The 17,966-nt window shown below is 43.4% G+C and overlaps 1 protein-coding gene across 2 annotated transcripts; it reads left to right on the top strand.

The window, feature by feature from the left end:
- Nucleotides 1-410: 410 nt before the first annotated feature.
- rfc4 (replication factor C (activator 1) 4) lies at nucleotides 411-10,479 on the top strand. Of its 2 annotated transcripts, XM_086146431.1 has the most exons (11): nucleotides 411-560; nucleotides 1,288-1,424; nucleotides 1,551-1,629; nucleotides 2,476-2,555; nucleotides 2,632-2,751; nucleotides 2,905-3,048; nucleotides 3,137-3,257; nucleotides 7,866-7,991; nucleotides 9,372-9,452; nucleotides 9,540-9,653; nucleotides 10,194-10,479. In XM_086146431.1, exons 2-11 carry the CDS (start codon nucleotides 1,309-1,311, stop codon nucleotides 10,287-10,289), a joined length of 1,077 nt encoding a protein of 358 aa, XP_086002557.1. In that variant the 5' UTR covers nucleotides 411-560; nucleotides 1,288-1,308; the 3' UTR covers nucleotides 10,290-10,479. The 2 variants fall into 2 exon arrangements, with proteins under 2 accessions (XP_086002557.1, XP_086002564.1); XM_086146438.1 differs by lacking the exon at nucleotides 7,866-7,991.
- The last annotated feature ends 7,487 nt before the right edge of the window (nucleotides 10,480-17,966 follow it).

Here is a 17,966-nt window from a genome sequence, read left to right as displayed (position 1 = left end):
GTAGACAATGGCACCTTATTTTGACTCAATTCTAAGAGTCGACACATAATATATTTTGGAAGAATGTTCAAGACGGGAAGTAGATAGTTGGTGTGAGAGAGGATACAGAGAATATGGTAAGCTGGACAAGGTTGATTCACTGTGGCGACCCCTGAAGAGAAAAGCCGAAAGGAGAAGAAGCTTCAAGACGGGAAACAAAACGTTCTGTATGTCCAAGAAAACTTTATTTTTCTCCGGTTAAGCGTAAAGTTGTCCCGTTTTACATTCAGGGAAAACGACAACTAACCGGAAAAGACAAGATAAGGCGAAACAACCGTGAAAGAAAGGGGGGGCGACTTCAGCCTCTGCAACATCTGATTGGATGACATACACGTCGTTATCGGAAGTGACGTCACCACTCAGAGCGCGAAAATGGTCCGCTGAGCTGCAGAGCTTCCATATCACAAGTAAAAACTGGGACTGTTGTCGTCATAAAGAGTATTGATAGTGAATTATTTGCCATATTTGTTTACGGCGGTGAATTTATTGCGCACTGGTTTCCTTCAGCAGTGTCATATACGGTAAGCGATGCGCGTCTATTTGTCAAATTAATAACCAATGTCTCGTACTTTTGGCTAACAAACAGGCTAACGCAGCTATGATTCTTCATCTTTTTTATTGTTTCTTGTCAGAAACTAGACATTTAGGAGAAATCGAAGTATTTATAAATTGAGTATAACTAAGTAACGAAGTCCACATTATCATGTTTTGAAGTTAGTCAGCTAAATTATTCTTATCAAATCACATACAAACTGCTTCAATGTTGTCATCTCGAGCGGGACAGTTCTTGAAACTTCACGTTTTAAAATTATTTGGTCAATACTAATAGGTAATTTGCAATCCAAGTTAACTTGCCTCATGTAGATTATTTCGATTGAATATAAAATACTTGCAACAAAAGTGATAAAGTAATCCTGAAAACAAGGAAACAGATAAAATTGTCCCATGAGTCGCCCTATAATGGTGCCTTAAGGACGTAGTAAAAGTGGCCAACCAGTTAATAAAAAAGGATCCAAAAAACAGTTGAACTGCAATACGCAAAGATTTTGGTAGAAATATAATCACACCAGTCATTGTGTTTGGTACACTATGTCTGTTGTGTAAGTGACATTGTTTTTTTACATGAAAAAGTGACATATAATTATTCTGTTAATATTTTCCTAACTTAGTCCAATCAGGATTTGAGTTAATTCTGTCTGAATTTTCAATTGCTTTCCCCCCATTGTCTCTGGGATGCCTGTGCTGCAGCCACATGACTCAGAGGGCACGATGCAGGCCTTTCTGAAAGGATCGACCAGTCAGACGACCAGGCCTCAGAAAGAGAAAACAACAGCAGCACCCAGCACAGAAAAGAAAGCCAAACCTATTCCCTGGGTCGAAAAATAGTATGTTTTGACTTCTAATATATCATTCAGACTGGAAAATAATAACAATTGAGGCTTTCCAGAAACAAACATGAAAACCCAGTGTACAAAAGTAATATATTTTGTTTGCAAATCTGTAAACTCCAGCAGGCCAAAGTGTGTAGATGAGGTGGCCTTTCAAGAAGAGGTCGTAGCTGTGCTGAAGAAGTCTTTGGAAGGAGCAGATGTAAGTATCAGGCCCCGTTGTGGTGGATTGTTCTGGGGCTGCTGTATTTTTCTCTGGTCCAATACTAGATACAAAATAGATGTTGGAGAAATGTCTTTTGTATTCTCATTAATAGTAAAGAAGTCTGAACTGAAGAAGCCTCTCGGATAAGAGATAAAATGTCTTTAAGGAAGGAAATCCAATACCAGCTGCTACAAGTTTGCTGAGGGAGCAACAGTTCTTTTAAAATGTGATGAGTTAGATCAGTCTAATATTAAAAAAAAATCTAAACTTGCATAAGTGTGTGCATTTTTTATTTTCAAAATGTACTATGCTTTTGTAAATTTTCAAGAAGTTCTGTGTCACTTAATGTTGAAAATGGTCCACATGATTAGTACTCAGTCCTACAATGTATTTTTGTCTATGGGCAAAAAAAGGGAAAACTGGGGATCTAGGGACGTGTGGTAACAATGCATCAGACACACTGTTGTTACATTTTCCGGTATAATCATATTGGTGGTTCAGTCCCAGACAGAAAATTGTGTCTTGAGTATGAAATCTGATTAGGATTTTCTCTCTTTTTTTAAATGCATGTGTTTATTTTTTAAGTAAACTTTTACAGAGAGTGTATATATGAACGTGGTTGATCTCTAAAGGTTTTAAGAATACACTAAGAAGAGGTTTTTAAATTCATTCACAAAATGATTGTGGTTATAGAGTCCACCTAACTGACTGTCAGCAAACCTATCTGTCCAGACAGGTCAACAAACCTGTCAACAAACACATATATCAAACATAAAAGTACAGAAAACCTGGTTAAAGTTCTCACCTCACCATTGTCTTGTATTTGTCTTGTTTGTGTTTCAGCTTCCTAACCTGCTTTTCTATGGACCACCTGGAACAGGGAAGACCTCTACTATCTTGGCTGCTGCCCGAGAACTCTACGGGTAAGTCCCTTCTTTGCAGGATCAAAACAGAAATCACCCTGTCAATTTTTGTTGACGGATTGTGCTCTCTCCTCAGTCCAGACCTGTACAGGCAGAGGGTCCTTGAACTTAATGCGTCAGATGAAAGAGGAATCCAGGTGGTCAGGGAGAAGGTCAAGAAATTTGCTCAGCTTACTGTTGCTGGGACACGCCCTGAGTGAGCCATGTCTCTGTAACTACATTGAAGAACAAAAACCCCCATGTTTTTTTGTTTTGGACTTTCCCATGTTTTTTTCCTTTTATTATTATTATTATTACTATTATTATATATTTTATTTTATTAAACCCTTATTGTGTGCCATTTTCACAGCGGGAAGTCATGTCCTCCTTTTAAAATCATCATCCTGGATGAGGCTGACTCCATGACAGCGCCTGCCCAGGCTGCTCTCAGACGTACCATGGAGAAGGAGTCCCGCACCACCCGCTTCTGTCTTATCTGTAACTACATCAGCAGGTTGGCCAGTGTGTTCGCAAATGATTTCAAACACAGGTGCTCCTGAGCATACCAGTCAGGTGTTTGTATGTGTGCTGGTGTCCTGCAGGATCATAGAGCCCCTGACTTCCAGATGTTCAAAATTTCGCTTCAAATCACTGGCCAATCAGATCCAGGAAGAACAACTACTTGAGATCTGTAAGAAGGAGAACGTCAAGTACACCAAAGAGGTACAAGAGTACTGGTTATTTCTCATTAATTTTTAGGGAAACATCAATATGATTTTTCGTCAATTCTCAAAGATCCTTTTTTTTTAATTAATTTTGACTTGTTTTGCGGAATTTTAAAGTTAACTCACACCATTTACCATGTTTTTTGCAACTAATATCTAAAAACACACATATTTCTAGACAACAGACCCACCTTGATATTGTTAATTATGCAACACAATTTCTGTTTCAGTTTTTGTAGGTTCTTCATCTGTTATCAAAGCCTTATAAAGCACATTGAAAGGCATTTTATTTCCATGTCATTTGCTATTCTTGTCTTCTTCTTCTGCTCTTTTTTGCTTTTCAATTCAGGGGTTGCCACAGTGAATCAACCTTCCCCATCTAACCCTATTCTCTGTATCCTCCTCTCTCCCACCAACTACCTTCATACGTCCATAAATCTTCTCTTGGGTCTTCCTCCAGACCTCCTGCCTGGAAGCTCTAATTACAGCATCTGTCTACCAATATAATCACTATCTCTTGTCTACATGACCAAGCCATCTCAGTTGGGCTTCTTTGACCTTCTCTTCAAAACATCTAATGTGTGCTCTCCCTCTAATGGACTCATTCCTGATCCTGTCCATCCTCGTCGCTCCCAAAGAGGACCGCAACATCTTCATCTCTGCAAACCTGTAACCGCCTCCTGTCTTTTTGTCATTTTAACAGTTTCTTGTCCATATAGCATTGCTGGTCTCACCACTTATACACCTTTCCTTTCATTCTGGTTGATTGTCTTGTATTGCATTGTGCCCCTGACACTTTTCTCCACCCATTCCAACCTGCTTGAACCTGCCTCTGGACTGTTGATCCCAAGTACCTGAAATCCTCCAACTTCTTGATCTTCACTCCCTGTAGCCTCACCGTTCCACCCGAGTTCCTCTTATCCACACACATATACTGTCCGATTTTGTGTCTCTTGCCACGGGACCGGACTTTGTTTTCCCGGTGTTTTCAGATTATCATTCAGGGAAAAACGTCACAACGGCCAGGAACTAATCAAGCAAGAATGGTTTATTCAAAGTCAGGAAAATTCACTTACGAGATATCCCGGGCCAGAATGAATGTCACCCCACGAGGATCGTTCGACTTCTCTAGACACCTGCTGAGACGCGTCCAGTCGAATGTGTAGATGAAGAAGTTCTGGCTCTGATCCAAAGGATCAGGGTCATTTTATACCTCTTGACTAAAGGTTTTACACTCTCTTAGAGTGTGGGCACCTGGGGTGTGGGGCCTCGTAAAACTGTGCTTCGATCAAGGCCGCTGGTCGGAGGAAATCCTTATGAACTTCCCCTGACCCCCTGGTTTTACACTCTTGGAATCTGAGCACTGGGGCTGTGTAAAACCGTGCTTTAAGCAAAGTCGCGGTTCGGAAGAAGTCCTGATAAACTTCCTCCAACCCCCTGGCTCCAGTCGATTACCCGCGGGGGGTGTCATTAGAAAAGCACAGGGTAGTGCATTCCTTGACATCACTTGATGGGGTCTCGCAGTAACATTTCAACACTCTTTGCAATTGATACTGAAATAATGGTGTGAGGTTGGAGATTCTACGATTTGAGATAGGGGATTTTGTAAGTCCCTCTCTTGACGTGAGTGTCCTCACGTCACATAAGGACTACAATCAAAATAAACAGTAAATACAATGAATGCATGTAAACATAGTGCATTACAATTATGACACAAAATCCTAACAATACTCTGCTGCGACTAACCTTTATTGCTCTCCTTTCCAGCGCATACCGCCACCTCTCTAGATTTTCTCTCAAGGATAGAAAATTACAATGCAGCCTCAGGGCGGCATGGCCGGTGTCTCCCTGAGTCAGCCTCGGGGGGGCGGGCATGGGCCAGTGTCTCCCTGAGCCAGTACCAAGCCCGGATAAATGCAGAGGGTTGCGTCAGAAAGGTCGTCCAGCGTAAAACTTTCTCTAGCTTTTCCTCAGCCTGTTCTCTACTCTCACAATAGATCACAACTTCATCTGCAAACATCATGGTCCATAGAGATTCCTGTCTAACCTTATCTGTCAGCCTTTCCATCAACACTGCAAACAAGATGGAGCATAGAGCTGTACCTGATGGAGTCCCACTTCCACCTTGAAGCTCTCTGTTACCCCTACAGCACACTGCACCATTGTCCCACAGTTAGCATACATGTCCTGCACCAGTCTAACATACTTCTCTGCTACTCCAGATTTCCTCATACAATACCAGAGTTCCTCTTAGCACCCTGTCATATGCTTTTTCTAGATCTACAAAAACACAATGCAGCTCCCCCTGGCCTTCCCTATACTTCTCTATTAGCATTCTCAAAGCAAATACTGCATCTGTAGTACTCTTATAGGCATGAAGCCATACTACTGTTCACAAATGCTGACTTCTGCTCACAGTCTAGTTTCCACTACTCTTTCCCATAACTTCATTGTATGGCTCTTCAACTTTAACAACTTTAGTTGCCGCAATTCTGCACATCCCCCTTATTCTTAAAAATGGGCACCATCACACTTCTCCATTCCTCAGGAATCTTATCACACTCTCTAGTCAGAAACTACCGCTGCCTCTCCTAGACACTTCCACACCTCCACGGGTATATCATCAGGACCAACTGCCTTTCCACTCTTCACCGTCTTCAATACCTTCCTCACTTCACTTTTATCAATCTGTGCTACTTTGTGGTCTACAATAGTCACCTTTTCTACCCTTGCCTCTCGTTCATTTTCAACATTAATCAGCTCTTCAAAGTACTCTTTCCATCTTCCCATCACTCCTCGAGCATCTGTCAATACATTTCCCTCTCTCTTCTTAATCACCCGGACCTATTGTACATCCATTCAATCCATATCTCTCTGTTTTACCAACCTGTATAGATCATTCTCTTCCTCCTTACTGTCCAACCGAGTTTACAAATCATTGTATGCCCTTTATTTTGCCTTCTCTAGCGCTATCTTTACCATACATTGTATCTCCCTTCACTCCTGTATGTTCTCCTCACTCCTCTCAGAGTCCCACTTCTTCTTTGCTCACCACTTTTTCTGTATACACTCCTGCACTTCCTTATTCCACTACCATGTCTCTTTATTAACTTTCCTTCCAGATGACACACCAAGTACTCCTACCTATCTCCTTGATAACACTAGCTGTAGTTGTCCAATCATCTGGAAGCTCTTTCTCAACTCCTCTCTGAAAAACATACAACACTCCTCCCTTTTGAGCTTCCACCACTTTGTCTTATGTTCTTCCTTTGTCCTCTTGATCTTCCTTGTAATCAGAGTCATCCTACAAACCACTATCCTTTGCTGTCTGGCTACGTTCTCATCTACAACTCCTTTGCAGTCACTGATCTCTTTCAGGTTACCCTGTCTATACAAGATGTAGTCTACCTGCGTGCCCCTACCTCCGCTCTAATAAGTTACCCTATGTTCCATTTTTTTCTGGAAAAAGGTGTTCACTACAGCCATTTCCATCCTTTTGGAAAAATCTACAACCATCTCCTATCCTGTATACCAAATCCACCCATCACTTCGTCATCCCCTCTATTGCTTGCACCAACATGCCCAATGAAGTCTTCACAGATTACCACTCCCTCATCTCTTGGGATATTCTGCATCCCTTCATCTAGCAGCTAGATGAAGGGATGCAGAATATGAGCTAAATTCTAGCTCATTCCAGAACTTCCCCTCAAACTCAAATCCAACCCATGGGGCATAGCCACTAACAACATTGAGCATCACACCTTCAATTTCCAGTTTCATAACCATAAGTCTATCTGACATTCTTTTCACTTCCAGAACATCCCTAACAAACTTCTCCTTTAAGATAACTCCTACTCCATTTCTCTTCTTGTCAGTACCATGATAGTACAACTTAAAGCCTGCTCCTAAGCTTCTAGCCTTGCAACCTTTCCACCTCGTCCCCTGGACACACAGTATATCCACTTTCCTTCTCTGCATCATGTCGACCAACTCTCTTTCTTTTCCTGTTAATAGTCCCGATATTCAAAGTCCCTACTCTCAGTCTCAGACTCTTGCCTTTCCTCTTCTCTCTCTGCTTCTGAACACACCTTCCTCCTCTCCTTCTTTGACCTACAGTAGCCCAGTTTCCATTGGTTCCCTGTAGGTCGTCGGCACCAATGGTGGTTACTGTTTACCCGGGCCCCACCTGATCCGGTATGATCTGGTTATTAGATTTATATTCATTTTTGATTTTGCAAAAGTTTTACGTCGGATGTCCTTCCTGACGCGACCGTCTGCATTTATCTGGGCTTGGGACCGGCTCAGGGAGACACCGGCCATGCTGCCCTGAGGCTGCATTATAATTTGCTATTCTTGTAATTTTTTCAAACAAATTTCCTAAAAGTCATCACTTTGCCGGTTCACTTGCGAGTAGACAGCTCCTCCATGACATTGAGCAGCTTTCTGCAGGCAAAAACCTTGTGTCATGTGTTATGTATTCAGTCACTTGTTTTTATAAATGCCAGCCTTCAGAGGTGCCATCGTCACAGTGACTCAGTAAACTGTAGTGTGATTTGAATGTCTCAAGCCAGCGGGTGCACTGTTTTGATTTCCTGTGTCATTCCAGAGTATAGCAGCACTTGTGAAAGTGTCTGAGGGTGACCTTCGCAAGGCCATCACTTTTCTCCAGAGTGCCACTCGCCTCAGCGCTGACAAGGAGGTAACAGAGAGTGCCATCATCGAAATAGCAGGGGTGAGATAGTATCTTTACACCTTCTATTGTTCCTAAAGTAAAGGTCATAGATGGTCAGAATGTGATATTACCCATTTGCACTGTATATTTTCAGATCGTTTGAATGGTGAACAGAAAAAAACCTCTTGAAATTTATACATAGCATCTTTTAAAAATTCGACCAGCTTATTTTAAGACTAAAACCTCTTGCCTCAACATCTCTAATCAATTATTTTACTAGGTCCCCCGCTTATCCTGGTTATTCAAATCTTAAATCTGTCATCTCAGAACTACATTTGCATCTAAAAGGGAAACATTATTTACAGACCATATGAATGTTTGAATGACAACTCATTTCAAATTGATGAAAGGGGTTCCCTCTAAAAATTGAAGTAGTTGATTATTAATTATCAAGCCATTTGTAGTAACTTTACACCATATGGCAAGAGTATTTTTGAATGTTGGTTGAGCTTGAGGATCTATTTAAGAGTGACGAGAATGGATAGGATCAGGAATGAGTCCATCAGAGGGACAACACGTTAGATATTTTGGAAGGAAGGTCAGAGAAGCCAGACTGAGATGGTTTGGTCATGTACAGAGGAGGGATAGTGAATATATGGTAGTGAATATATTGGTCGACAGGTGCTCTGGAATATGAGCTGCCAGGCAGGTGGTCTGGATTAAGCCCAAGAGAAAAGTTAAGTTAGTTGGTGGGAGACAGGAGCATACAGAGAATAGGGTCAGATGGAGAAGGTTGATTCGCTGTGGCGACCCCTGAATTGAAAAGCAGAAAAGAGCAGGAGAAGAAGACCATAGCAAATTACATGGAAATAAAATGCATTTCAATGTGCTTTACAAGGCTTTGATGACAGATGAAGAACCTACAAAAACTGAAACAGAAATTGTGTTCCATAATTAACAATGTCAGGGTGGGCCTGTTGGAGATGGAGAAGGTTGATTCACTGTGGCGATGCCTGAAGGGAAAAGCCGAAAGGAGAAGAAAAAGAATTGTTGACTATTGAATTACTTGCGAATCCTTAACTGTCACTCAACCTGCAATCCACTTTAAAGATCAGCCCTTTCTCAACTTGCATATCCAGTGAACACAATATTTTATATTTCAATTTGAACTCTTTCTTTCTATCTGTACATCTTGTTCATACTATTTATATTTCTTTGCACTGTTTACATCTTGTTGCAATAATTGCTTCTTTTTTTTTTAAACTACCAGTCTGGCTTCCCTGTGTATTGCAAAATACTTTTTTTTTTTTGCACAGAAAAACATGTTTCCAGACTTTGGCAATGACAAACACTTTGAATCTTGAATCATGTCCACAATGTCATTACAATGGTCTGAATCCAAACAAAATACATTACCCACCGCTGATGTCTATTTTACAGATCATCCCACCTAACATGATCGACAGCTTACTTCAGATCTGCCTCAGAGGAACATTTGAGAAACTAGAAGTGGCTGTCAGGGTAAGCGCAGAAATTGATGTGTTGTCAAACCAAGTGGGATTAAAGGGGTCAGGAAACTTGTGCATGACACTGACCATACTCTTTCAGAACATGGTGGATGAAGGCTACATGGCCACACAGATCCTCAGCCAGCTACATGAGTCCATTATTGAGCAGGACCTGAGTGACAAGCAGAAGTCAGCCATCACAGCCAAAATGGCAGTAGGTCACCTGACAGACACACTCCTAACATATAATCATGAGGGCTCACATACATCCTGGAAAACCTTGAAAGATGCATAACCCCTCTTTGGAATTGGCTTTGTCCATCCTTCAGACAACATCGAACACCTCACAATCAATTAAATAATAATGGGATAAAACTAATCCATGTTATGCCTGGTAGTGAAGTGATGACAATTAGAACGATCATATCTTAAAATATCATAGTTTTGTATGCTACAATACCAGGAAAGCACCTGATCTGTTTTCCCATTGGCAGAAAAGTATCACAAAAACTAACATTTAGATAATCTTGTGCTGTCTGGGAATATGTATAAACACATTGCTATTTCCAACAGACTCTCCAGAAGCTGACATTCCCATCTCATGTCAAGACAATAATGTTTGGGGCGTCAGCACTTACAGTGCATGGCTGTGATCCTTTTGTTTTTCAACCATATTTGCTCAATGGACCCTGGAAAAGACCCTGAAATTAATCTTACGATGTTGACAGACACCGTTGCCCTTACTGATCCTCAGGTGGTGGATAAATGCCTCTCAGATGGAGCAGACGAGTATCTCCAGATGTTGAGCCTATGTTCTGTCATCATGCAACAAGCTGTCCAGCACAACTAAATACCCCAGCACCAAGAGACTTGGTGCTGGCACTTGGCCGTCACTGATGACCCGCAGTTCACGCTGGCGGCTGCACAATGGCAATGTCATTCATTGTATATCATTTATTATCAAATCTGTGCTCAGATGTTTTCATTCCTTGAAACTTATGTAGCTGTGCTCTGGAAATATTAAATATATTTTCTTCTCAGCTTTTGACTCTATGATGTATTAAATCTGGAAAACAAGGTTTCATTTTTCATATGAAAAAAGGCAGATTATCATGTGTTGTACACTATTATTTGAACCTTAACTTCAAGACACGAAGATAAAATGTATGAAGATATTTAAATGAAATCAGCAAGATTCCCTATATATTACTATGCGGTAGAAGACCATCAGCCAGAATGAAAGGTGTACAAGACGGGTGAGATCAGTGATACTTTATGGTCCAGAAACTGAAAGTGACAAAAAGACAGGAGGCAGTTACAGGTTTGCAGAGATGAAGATGTTGAGGTTCTCTTTGGGAGTGACGGGAATGGATTGGCTCAGGAATGATTCCATCAGAGCGACAGCACATGTTAGGTGTTTTGGAGAGAAGTCAGAGAGGCCAGAGTGAGATGATTCAGCTGGCATTACGACCAGTATAATTTAAAAAAAATCAAGAAAAAGTAGTTAATCTGTTGATGCTCACAGGTTTTTTGTTATAATAATTTATAATAATTTATCCTTTATTAATCCCTGTGGGAAAATTCGATCTCTGCTGTTAATTTACCATGGATGAACAATGGGCAGTCGGCATGCCATCCACCAGCGCCAGGGAGCAGTTAGGAGTTCTGTCAGACAATGGTATTAGTACTGTCCCCCTATTTTGTTGACCAACCATTTAGAAATGTTACAGTGTGGAATAATCATGTATTTAGAATTTGAATACATACCATTTTTATATAATTTTTGTTGTTATTCTTTTTTAATGATTGCATTCTGTTTTATTTACATTATAAAAGTGTAATAACTCTAGAATAAGCGTCATGTAAATCAAATTGCCATCTGCAATATACAAGAATTTTGAACCTTTTGAGACTTGATTTACAAGAGGCTTTTTCAGTTTCTGTTTTTCCTTTTTGTCATTCCATTTCTAACATAAATTTAATAGTAGCAGATTGTAACGCCCCTATGTAGGGTGCCTGTGATGCGTGTTTAGTTTCATTTTCAAAACTGAAGGGAAGACTCACTATCTTATTTCAACTGATGTCCTCCAGACAGCCCAACATTAGCATGTTGGGCTGTCTTTGGTGTTATTATTGGTGGTATTATTGTCAGGAGATCTTTCTTTAAAACAATTGACTGATGTTCTTGTGGTGTTGGAAGCATGGAACATTGTTGGAAAAAGGGATGCATGCCTCTAGCCATGAGGCTCTACAAAATTTTGTGATGCTCCCATAACGACAATAAAAAAACTCTTTGAGTCTAGAGTGTTGGAAGCTGGCTTGGTAGTTCATACGCAACTTCATTGCTTGCCATGCATGCTGATGGTCTACTCAGAAAATTACAGAACCAGGCTCTGACTTACTGTGATTGGGTAATTTCCACAAGTTAGCCCACCATCTGTGGATAAAGCTAATAAAAATACCTCAAATGGTTTCACAGGCACAAAAACACATTCCAGGGATAATGGCAGAATTCCAGGCAAGCAGCTTTGCTAATTTTTTGCACAGGACTTATCTAATCTGGCAGAAAGTGTGAAAAAAAATGTCCATGGATTTTCAAAATGAAAGATTTTTTAACGTGCTGTTGGGCATCACATAACTGCAAAAAAGGGCAAAAATCTTCTGATCAGAGGATTCCTCAGATCCTCTGATCTGATCTGTCTTTCACAGAGAAGTTTATCTTAAAAATAATAAAAGTGGATGCAACTTTTTCTTCGAGAACAATACAATTAGAAATTACACCAATGACCATGAGAATCCTGGTCAGGGGCAGGTTGCCAAGTGAGAGGTGTTGGCTTAAACCAACCAATGGGGAGGAATGGTGTTTGAGACTAGAGCAACTAGCAACAGGGGAACTCTGAGAATGACCCATCAACCACTGAGGCTCAAAGCTATGGCTTTTAAACCCTCACTGAGTGCCGGTAATCAAAGCCAGTTCTACACTCCCAACGCACAGCAATCTACGGCAGGTGTTTGCTTACCAGGCGGATGCTTGTCGGGAGCCCCAAATGTCACAAAACTATGTTGAAATGCTGTAACATCCTGGGCTTATGGGAGCCCAGGTTTCTAAACCATCTTTTTCTGAACACTGTCCAACAATTGAAAGAGTCATCAAAAGCCCCCATTTACCATGCCTCCATTTTCAAGGTGGCAGAACGGAGTTGTGGCCATGGTGGTCGGTGCCTATCTGAGGAGTCCTTCCAGCCCTGTAAGGCCCTGGAGGCAGCTGACCGGTAATGGAAGGCCGAGCAGTTTGCAGCTGTGGTGGTTGTCGAGGCAAAAACTTGGGCATTGGAGGAGTTTGGTGAGGCCATGGAGAATTACTTGGAATGTACCAATGAGATTCTGGTCCACCATTCGGTGACTGAGGAGGGGGAAGCAGTATGGTGTCAACACTGTACAGTGGAGATGGTGGGCTGCTGACCTCGACCTGGGACATTGTGGATAGGTCGAAGGAATACTTTCAAGGTCTCCTCAATCCTGATGACATGCCTTCTAACGAGGAAGCAGAGTTGGGGTACTCTGGGGTGGACTCTCCTATTTCCGGGGTTGAAGTTGCTGAGGTAGTCAGAAAGCTCCTTGATGGTGGGGCCCTGGGATGGATTAGATCCGTCCTTGTTTCCTTAAAGCTCTGGATGTTGTGGGGTTGTTCTGGCTGACAGGCCTCTGGAGCATTGCGTGGAAGATGGGGGCGCCGCTGCTGGATTGGCGGGCTGGGGTGGTGATCCCCTCTTTAAAAAGGGGATCAGAGGGTGTGCTCCAACTAAAGGGATGCGATCCTTGCAGTAGGATCACACTGTTCTTGGAAAAGTACTCAGGGTTGCTGGAGAAGAGGGTCAGATGGATCATTGAATCTTCGATCCAGGATGAGCGATGTGGTTTTTGTCCTGGCCGTGGAACAGTGGACCAGCTCTACACCCTCGGCAGGGTACTTTAGGGTAAATGGGAGTTTACCCAACCAGACCACATGTGTGTTGTGGACCTGGAGATGGTATTCAGCCGTGTCCACCTGGCAATCCTGTGAGGGGTGCTCAGGGAGTATGGGGTACTGAACCCTGTAATACAGTCTGTGTATGATCAGTGCCAGAGCATGGTCCACAATGTTGATTGTAAGCAAGTACCCCAGTGGAGAAGTTCAGGGATCTCGAGGTCTTGTTCACAAGTGAGGGAAGGATGTAATAGGAGGTTGACAAGTAGAGCAGTGCAGAGTCTGCAGTGATGCAGACTATGCACTGGTCTGTCCTGGTGAAAAAAGAGCTGAGCCAAAAGATGAAGCTCTTAATTTACAGCTAAATCTACGTTCCTACCCTCACCTATGGTCACAAGCTGTGGGGCATGACCCGGAAGAACAAGGTTACGAATCAAAGCGGATGAAATGAGCTTTCTCCAGGCTCCCCCTTAGACATAGGGTGAGGAGCTCGGCCATTCGGGGAGCTCAGAGTGGAGTTGCTGCTCCTCCACGTGGAGAGGGGCCAGATGAGGTGGCTTGGGAATCTTGTTAGGATACCTCCTGGATGCCTCCCTGGCGAGGTGTTCCAGGCATGTCCAACCGAGAGGAGGCCAAGAAGAAGACCCAGGACACACTGGAGAGACTGTCTCTAGGCTGGCCTAGAAATGCCTCGGGATTCCCCTGAAAGAGGTGGAGCGATAGAAGATGGCTTTCTCTCAACAGCAAAAGCCACTTTCTATCGCTCCAAAATTCAGTCCTCTGCATCTAATACAAGAAACTCTTCGAAACCTTCACTGCACTTCTCCAACCCCCTCCTCCCCCTCCCACCTCTTCCCTTCTTCCCAACAGTTTCGCAAACTTCTTCGAAAAGAAAGTAAATGACATTAGATCTTCTTTCTCTCACAACTAGCTACACAGCCAACCTCCCCTCCTCTCCCTCCCCACCTACCGCACCAGTCACTACCCCCCCTCCTTCAACCCCTTCTCTTCTTCCCCTCCTAACCCACCTCAGCCTACCCTACCCTGCCCTACTTCACCCCTCTCTCTCCCACCGAGGTCCTCAAACTCATAACATCCACCCGGCTGACCACCTACTCCCTCGACCCAGTCCCCTCCCCCCTCTTACAATCCATTGCACCAGACCATCTCCCCTTCCTATCTCACCTCATCAACAGTGCATTTGGATATGTGCTGATAGAAAGAATGTTAACATTATTATAAATATGATTATAGATATTGTTTGTCACTGTGGTAGCATCAATCATTTTTTTTGGAGTAGTCTGCTGGAGCAGCAGCTCATCAACGACAGGAAGAGACCAGACTAACTTATAAAGAAGGCCATCTCTGTCCTGGGAGGTACCATGGACTCATGGTTGTGGGAGAGGAGAATCACAGCAAAACTCTCAGATCTAATGGATAATGTCTCCTACCCCATGCAGAACACCATTCCAACACTGAGCAGCTCCTGCAGTGATAGACTACATGAAATAGAAAGATTGGTGAAAGAAAAGAGAACTGAGAAAGCAGTGGATGGCCAGAGACAGAAAAGTTGGGCTTTCTTCAGGCTGAAATTAAAAAGTAGCTGACCAAATTCCAAAGAGCAGAACACCTCAGGTGGCAAAGCAAGAGAAATGAATGGACAAGGACCCTCTTCTACAGCCATCTGTACAACGTTGTCAATGGCATTTTGCCCAAGATTGGGAGCCTCAAAGTAGGCGTAAAAGACCTTGAGCATGCCAATGTCATCTGGCACCAGATTCAGACTTCCAAGAAGTAATGGAGAGACCATGTAATGCAGCCTCAGGGCGGCACTGGCCTGTGTCTCCCCAAGCCTGCCCTGAGGGAGCAAGGAGCAGTGTCTCCCTGTGCCGGTCCCAAGCCCGGATAAATGCAGAGGGTTACGTCAGGAAGGGCAACCAGCATGAAACTTTTGCCAAAACCAACCATGCAAGTCAACCATAACCATATCATACCGGATCGGTCGTGGACCGGGTTAACAACGACCGCCATTGGTACTGATGACCTACAGGGTACTAGTGGAAATTGGGCTACTACTATGGTACTGACAAGAGGAGAAATGGAGTAGGAGTTATCTTGAGGGAGGAGTTTGTTAGGAATGTCCTCGAGGTCAAAAGAATGTCAGATAGACTTATGAGTCTGAAACTGGAAATCGAAGGTGTGATGCTCAATGTTGTTAGTGGCTATCCCCCGCTGGTGGGATGTGAATTTGAAGAGAAGGAGAAGTTCTGGAATGAGTTAGATGAAGTGATGCAGAGTAAACCCAGAAATGACAGAGTGGTAATTGGTGCAGACTTCAATGGACATGTAGGTGAAGGCAATAGAGTGATGGGCGGATTTGGTATACAGGATAGGAATGCAGAGGGACAGATAGTGGTAGTGTCATGACTCCCAAGGCCAGAGGCAAGGTGATCAAGAACTATCCTCCGCACCTGGTGACCACGCCGCACCTGGGAACAATCCCAGTAATTAAGCGGAAGCACATAAAGCGCACCCGGATGTTCAGTCGTGGTCCGGTCTTGTTTGCAAGAGCTTGAATAAACCACCCAGCAATCCTACGCCACTGTGTCTGTCCTCCCTGGGGTGCCAAGCGTAACAGGTAGATTTTTCCAAAAGGATGGAAATGGCTGTAGTGAACACCTTCTTTCAGAAAAAACAGGAACATAGGGTAATTTATAAGAGCGGAGGTAGGAGCACGCAGGGAGACCACATCTTGTATAGATGAGGTAAGCTGAAAGAGATCAGAGACAGCAAAGTAGTTGTAGGTGAGAGTGTAGCCAGACAGCAAAGGATGGTGGTTTGTAGGATGACTGGTTACAAGGAAGATCAAGAGGAGAAAGGCAGAGCAGAGGACAAAGTGGTGGAAGCTCAAAAGGGAGGAGTGTTGCATGGTTTTCAGGGAGGAGTTGAGAAAGGGTCTGGGTGGTCAGTGTGAGCTTCCAAATGATTGGACAACAACAGCTAATGTTATCAGGGAGACAGGTAGGAGAGTACTTGGTGTGTCATATGGAAGGAAAGTAGATAAAGAGATGTGGTAGTGGAATGAGGAAGTGCAGGAGTGTATACAGAGAAAGTGGTGAGCAAAGAAGAAGTGGGATACTGAAGAGAACAGACAGGAGTTCAGGGGGATGCGGCGAAAGGTAAAGATAGAGGTAGCAAAGGCAAAATAAAGTGTATACAATGACTTGTAGCCCCCCCCATGTGTCGCTTCCTTGTCATGGTGGGGGGGGGGGCCTGCGTGCCTCCGTGACTCTGAAGGCTTTACCGGCGGGGGCTCATACCCCCAGCAGGTTCAACCAAGCCGGGCAGGTTTTGGAGGAGAGGCCAGATGAAAAGCAGCTCCTGGCCCTCCGGGTTGGGGATTGGGCGTGGGGCTAACGACCCCACCCCATAAAAACAAAACCTGTTACAGAAACTACGACAACTGCTTCAAACGTAGGGCCTACAGCAGACTCTAGCCAAACCGTCAGAATGACCACCTCTGATGAAAGCCCTCGACAGGAAGTCAGGAGTGCGAAGGAGAGTCTGCTCGGGCCCAAACAAAGATCCGCCTAGGAGCATGGAATGTACGCACCATGTACAAAACATCCAAAGTTGCCCAGGTTGTCAATGAAATGGTACAGGCTTGATATTTTAGGAATCAGCAAGTGTCGATGGACTGGATCTGGGCGCCAAACAAAGAATGACGGGTCAGTTATACTCCCCTCAGGGCATGAAGACAAGCACATACATGGCGTAGCTTTAATAATCTCCAAAGCAAAGGCAAAAACCTTGTTAGAATGGGAACCTATTAGTGACAGAATGATCAGAGCTCACTTCAATTCACTTCACTGTGAACTGACCATCATACAGTGTTATGCTCCTACAAATGAAGCTGAGACAGAGGACAAGGATGACTGGTACGAGGAGCAACAACAAACAGTCTCCAAGGTCCCTCTGCAAGATATGTTGCTGATCATAGGTGACATGTATTCCAAGGTTGGGGCCGATAATGACAACTGTGACAGAGCTATCGGGAGTCACGGCTGTGGTGCGCGGAACAACAATGGTGAGCGTCTTGTTGACTTCTGCCTGGAAAATAACTGTATTGTTGGCAGTACAATCTTCCCACATAAGGAAATTCACAAGCTTACTTGGAAGTCACCTGACATTCTAACAACCAACCAGATCTGCGCTCTTGGCTGCTTGGCCGACTCAACTGATGAGGACCCTGATATTCATACCAAATGGGAAACCATTAAGAACACCTATTTTGAGACTGCCCCCAAAGTCCTGGGATACAGAGAGAAAAACAACAAGGAGTGGCTGACACCTGGGACTTGGCAGAAAATTGAGCAAAGGAAACAGCTATAAGATGCTGAATACAAAGTCATTGAGGCTCCAGAAACAGCCAAAGATGCCTATAAAACAAGGACAAGGAGGTCAAAAAGAGCGCAAGTAGTGACAAAAGGGCCTTTGTTAAGATGTTAGCTCGCAAAGCAGAATGGGCAGCTGCAAGAGGTGAAATGAGTGTTGTATACA

This window comes from Fistularia commersonii, chromosome 1, assembly GCF_037954325.1.
Source record: "Fistularia commersonii isolate RoL2024-O1a breed Wild chromosome 1, RoL_Fcom_v1.0, whole genome shotgun sequence".
In the NCBI taxonomy this organism is placed as follows: domain Eukaryota; kingdom Metazoa; phylum Chordata; class Actinopteri; order Syngnathiformes; family Fistulariidae; genus Fistularia; species Fistularia commersonii.
This window is presented reverse-complemented; position numbering and strand designations above follow the sequence as displayed.

What these genes read in the sequence shown, in the direction of transcription:
- rfc4 (XM_086146431.1), top strand. Translation starts at nt 1,309, where the DNA reads ATGCAGGCCTTTCTGAAAGGATCGACCAGTCAGACGACCAGGCCTCAG. An exon ending in GCTGCCCGAGAACTCTACGG is followed by an intron (nt 2,556 to 2,631) that starts GTAAGTCCCTTC and finishes CTCTCTCCTCAG; the next exon opens with TCCAGACCTGTACAGGCAGA. An exon ending in ATCTGTAACTACATCAGCAG is followed by an intron (nt 3,049 to 3,136) that starts GTTGGCCAGTGT and finishes GGTGTCCTGCAG; the next exon opens with GATCATAGAGCCCCTGACTT.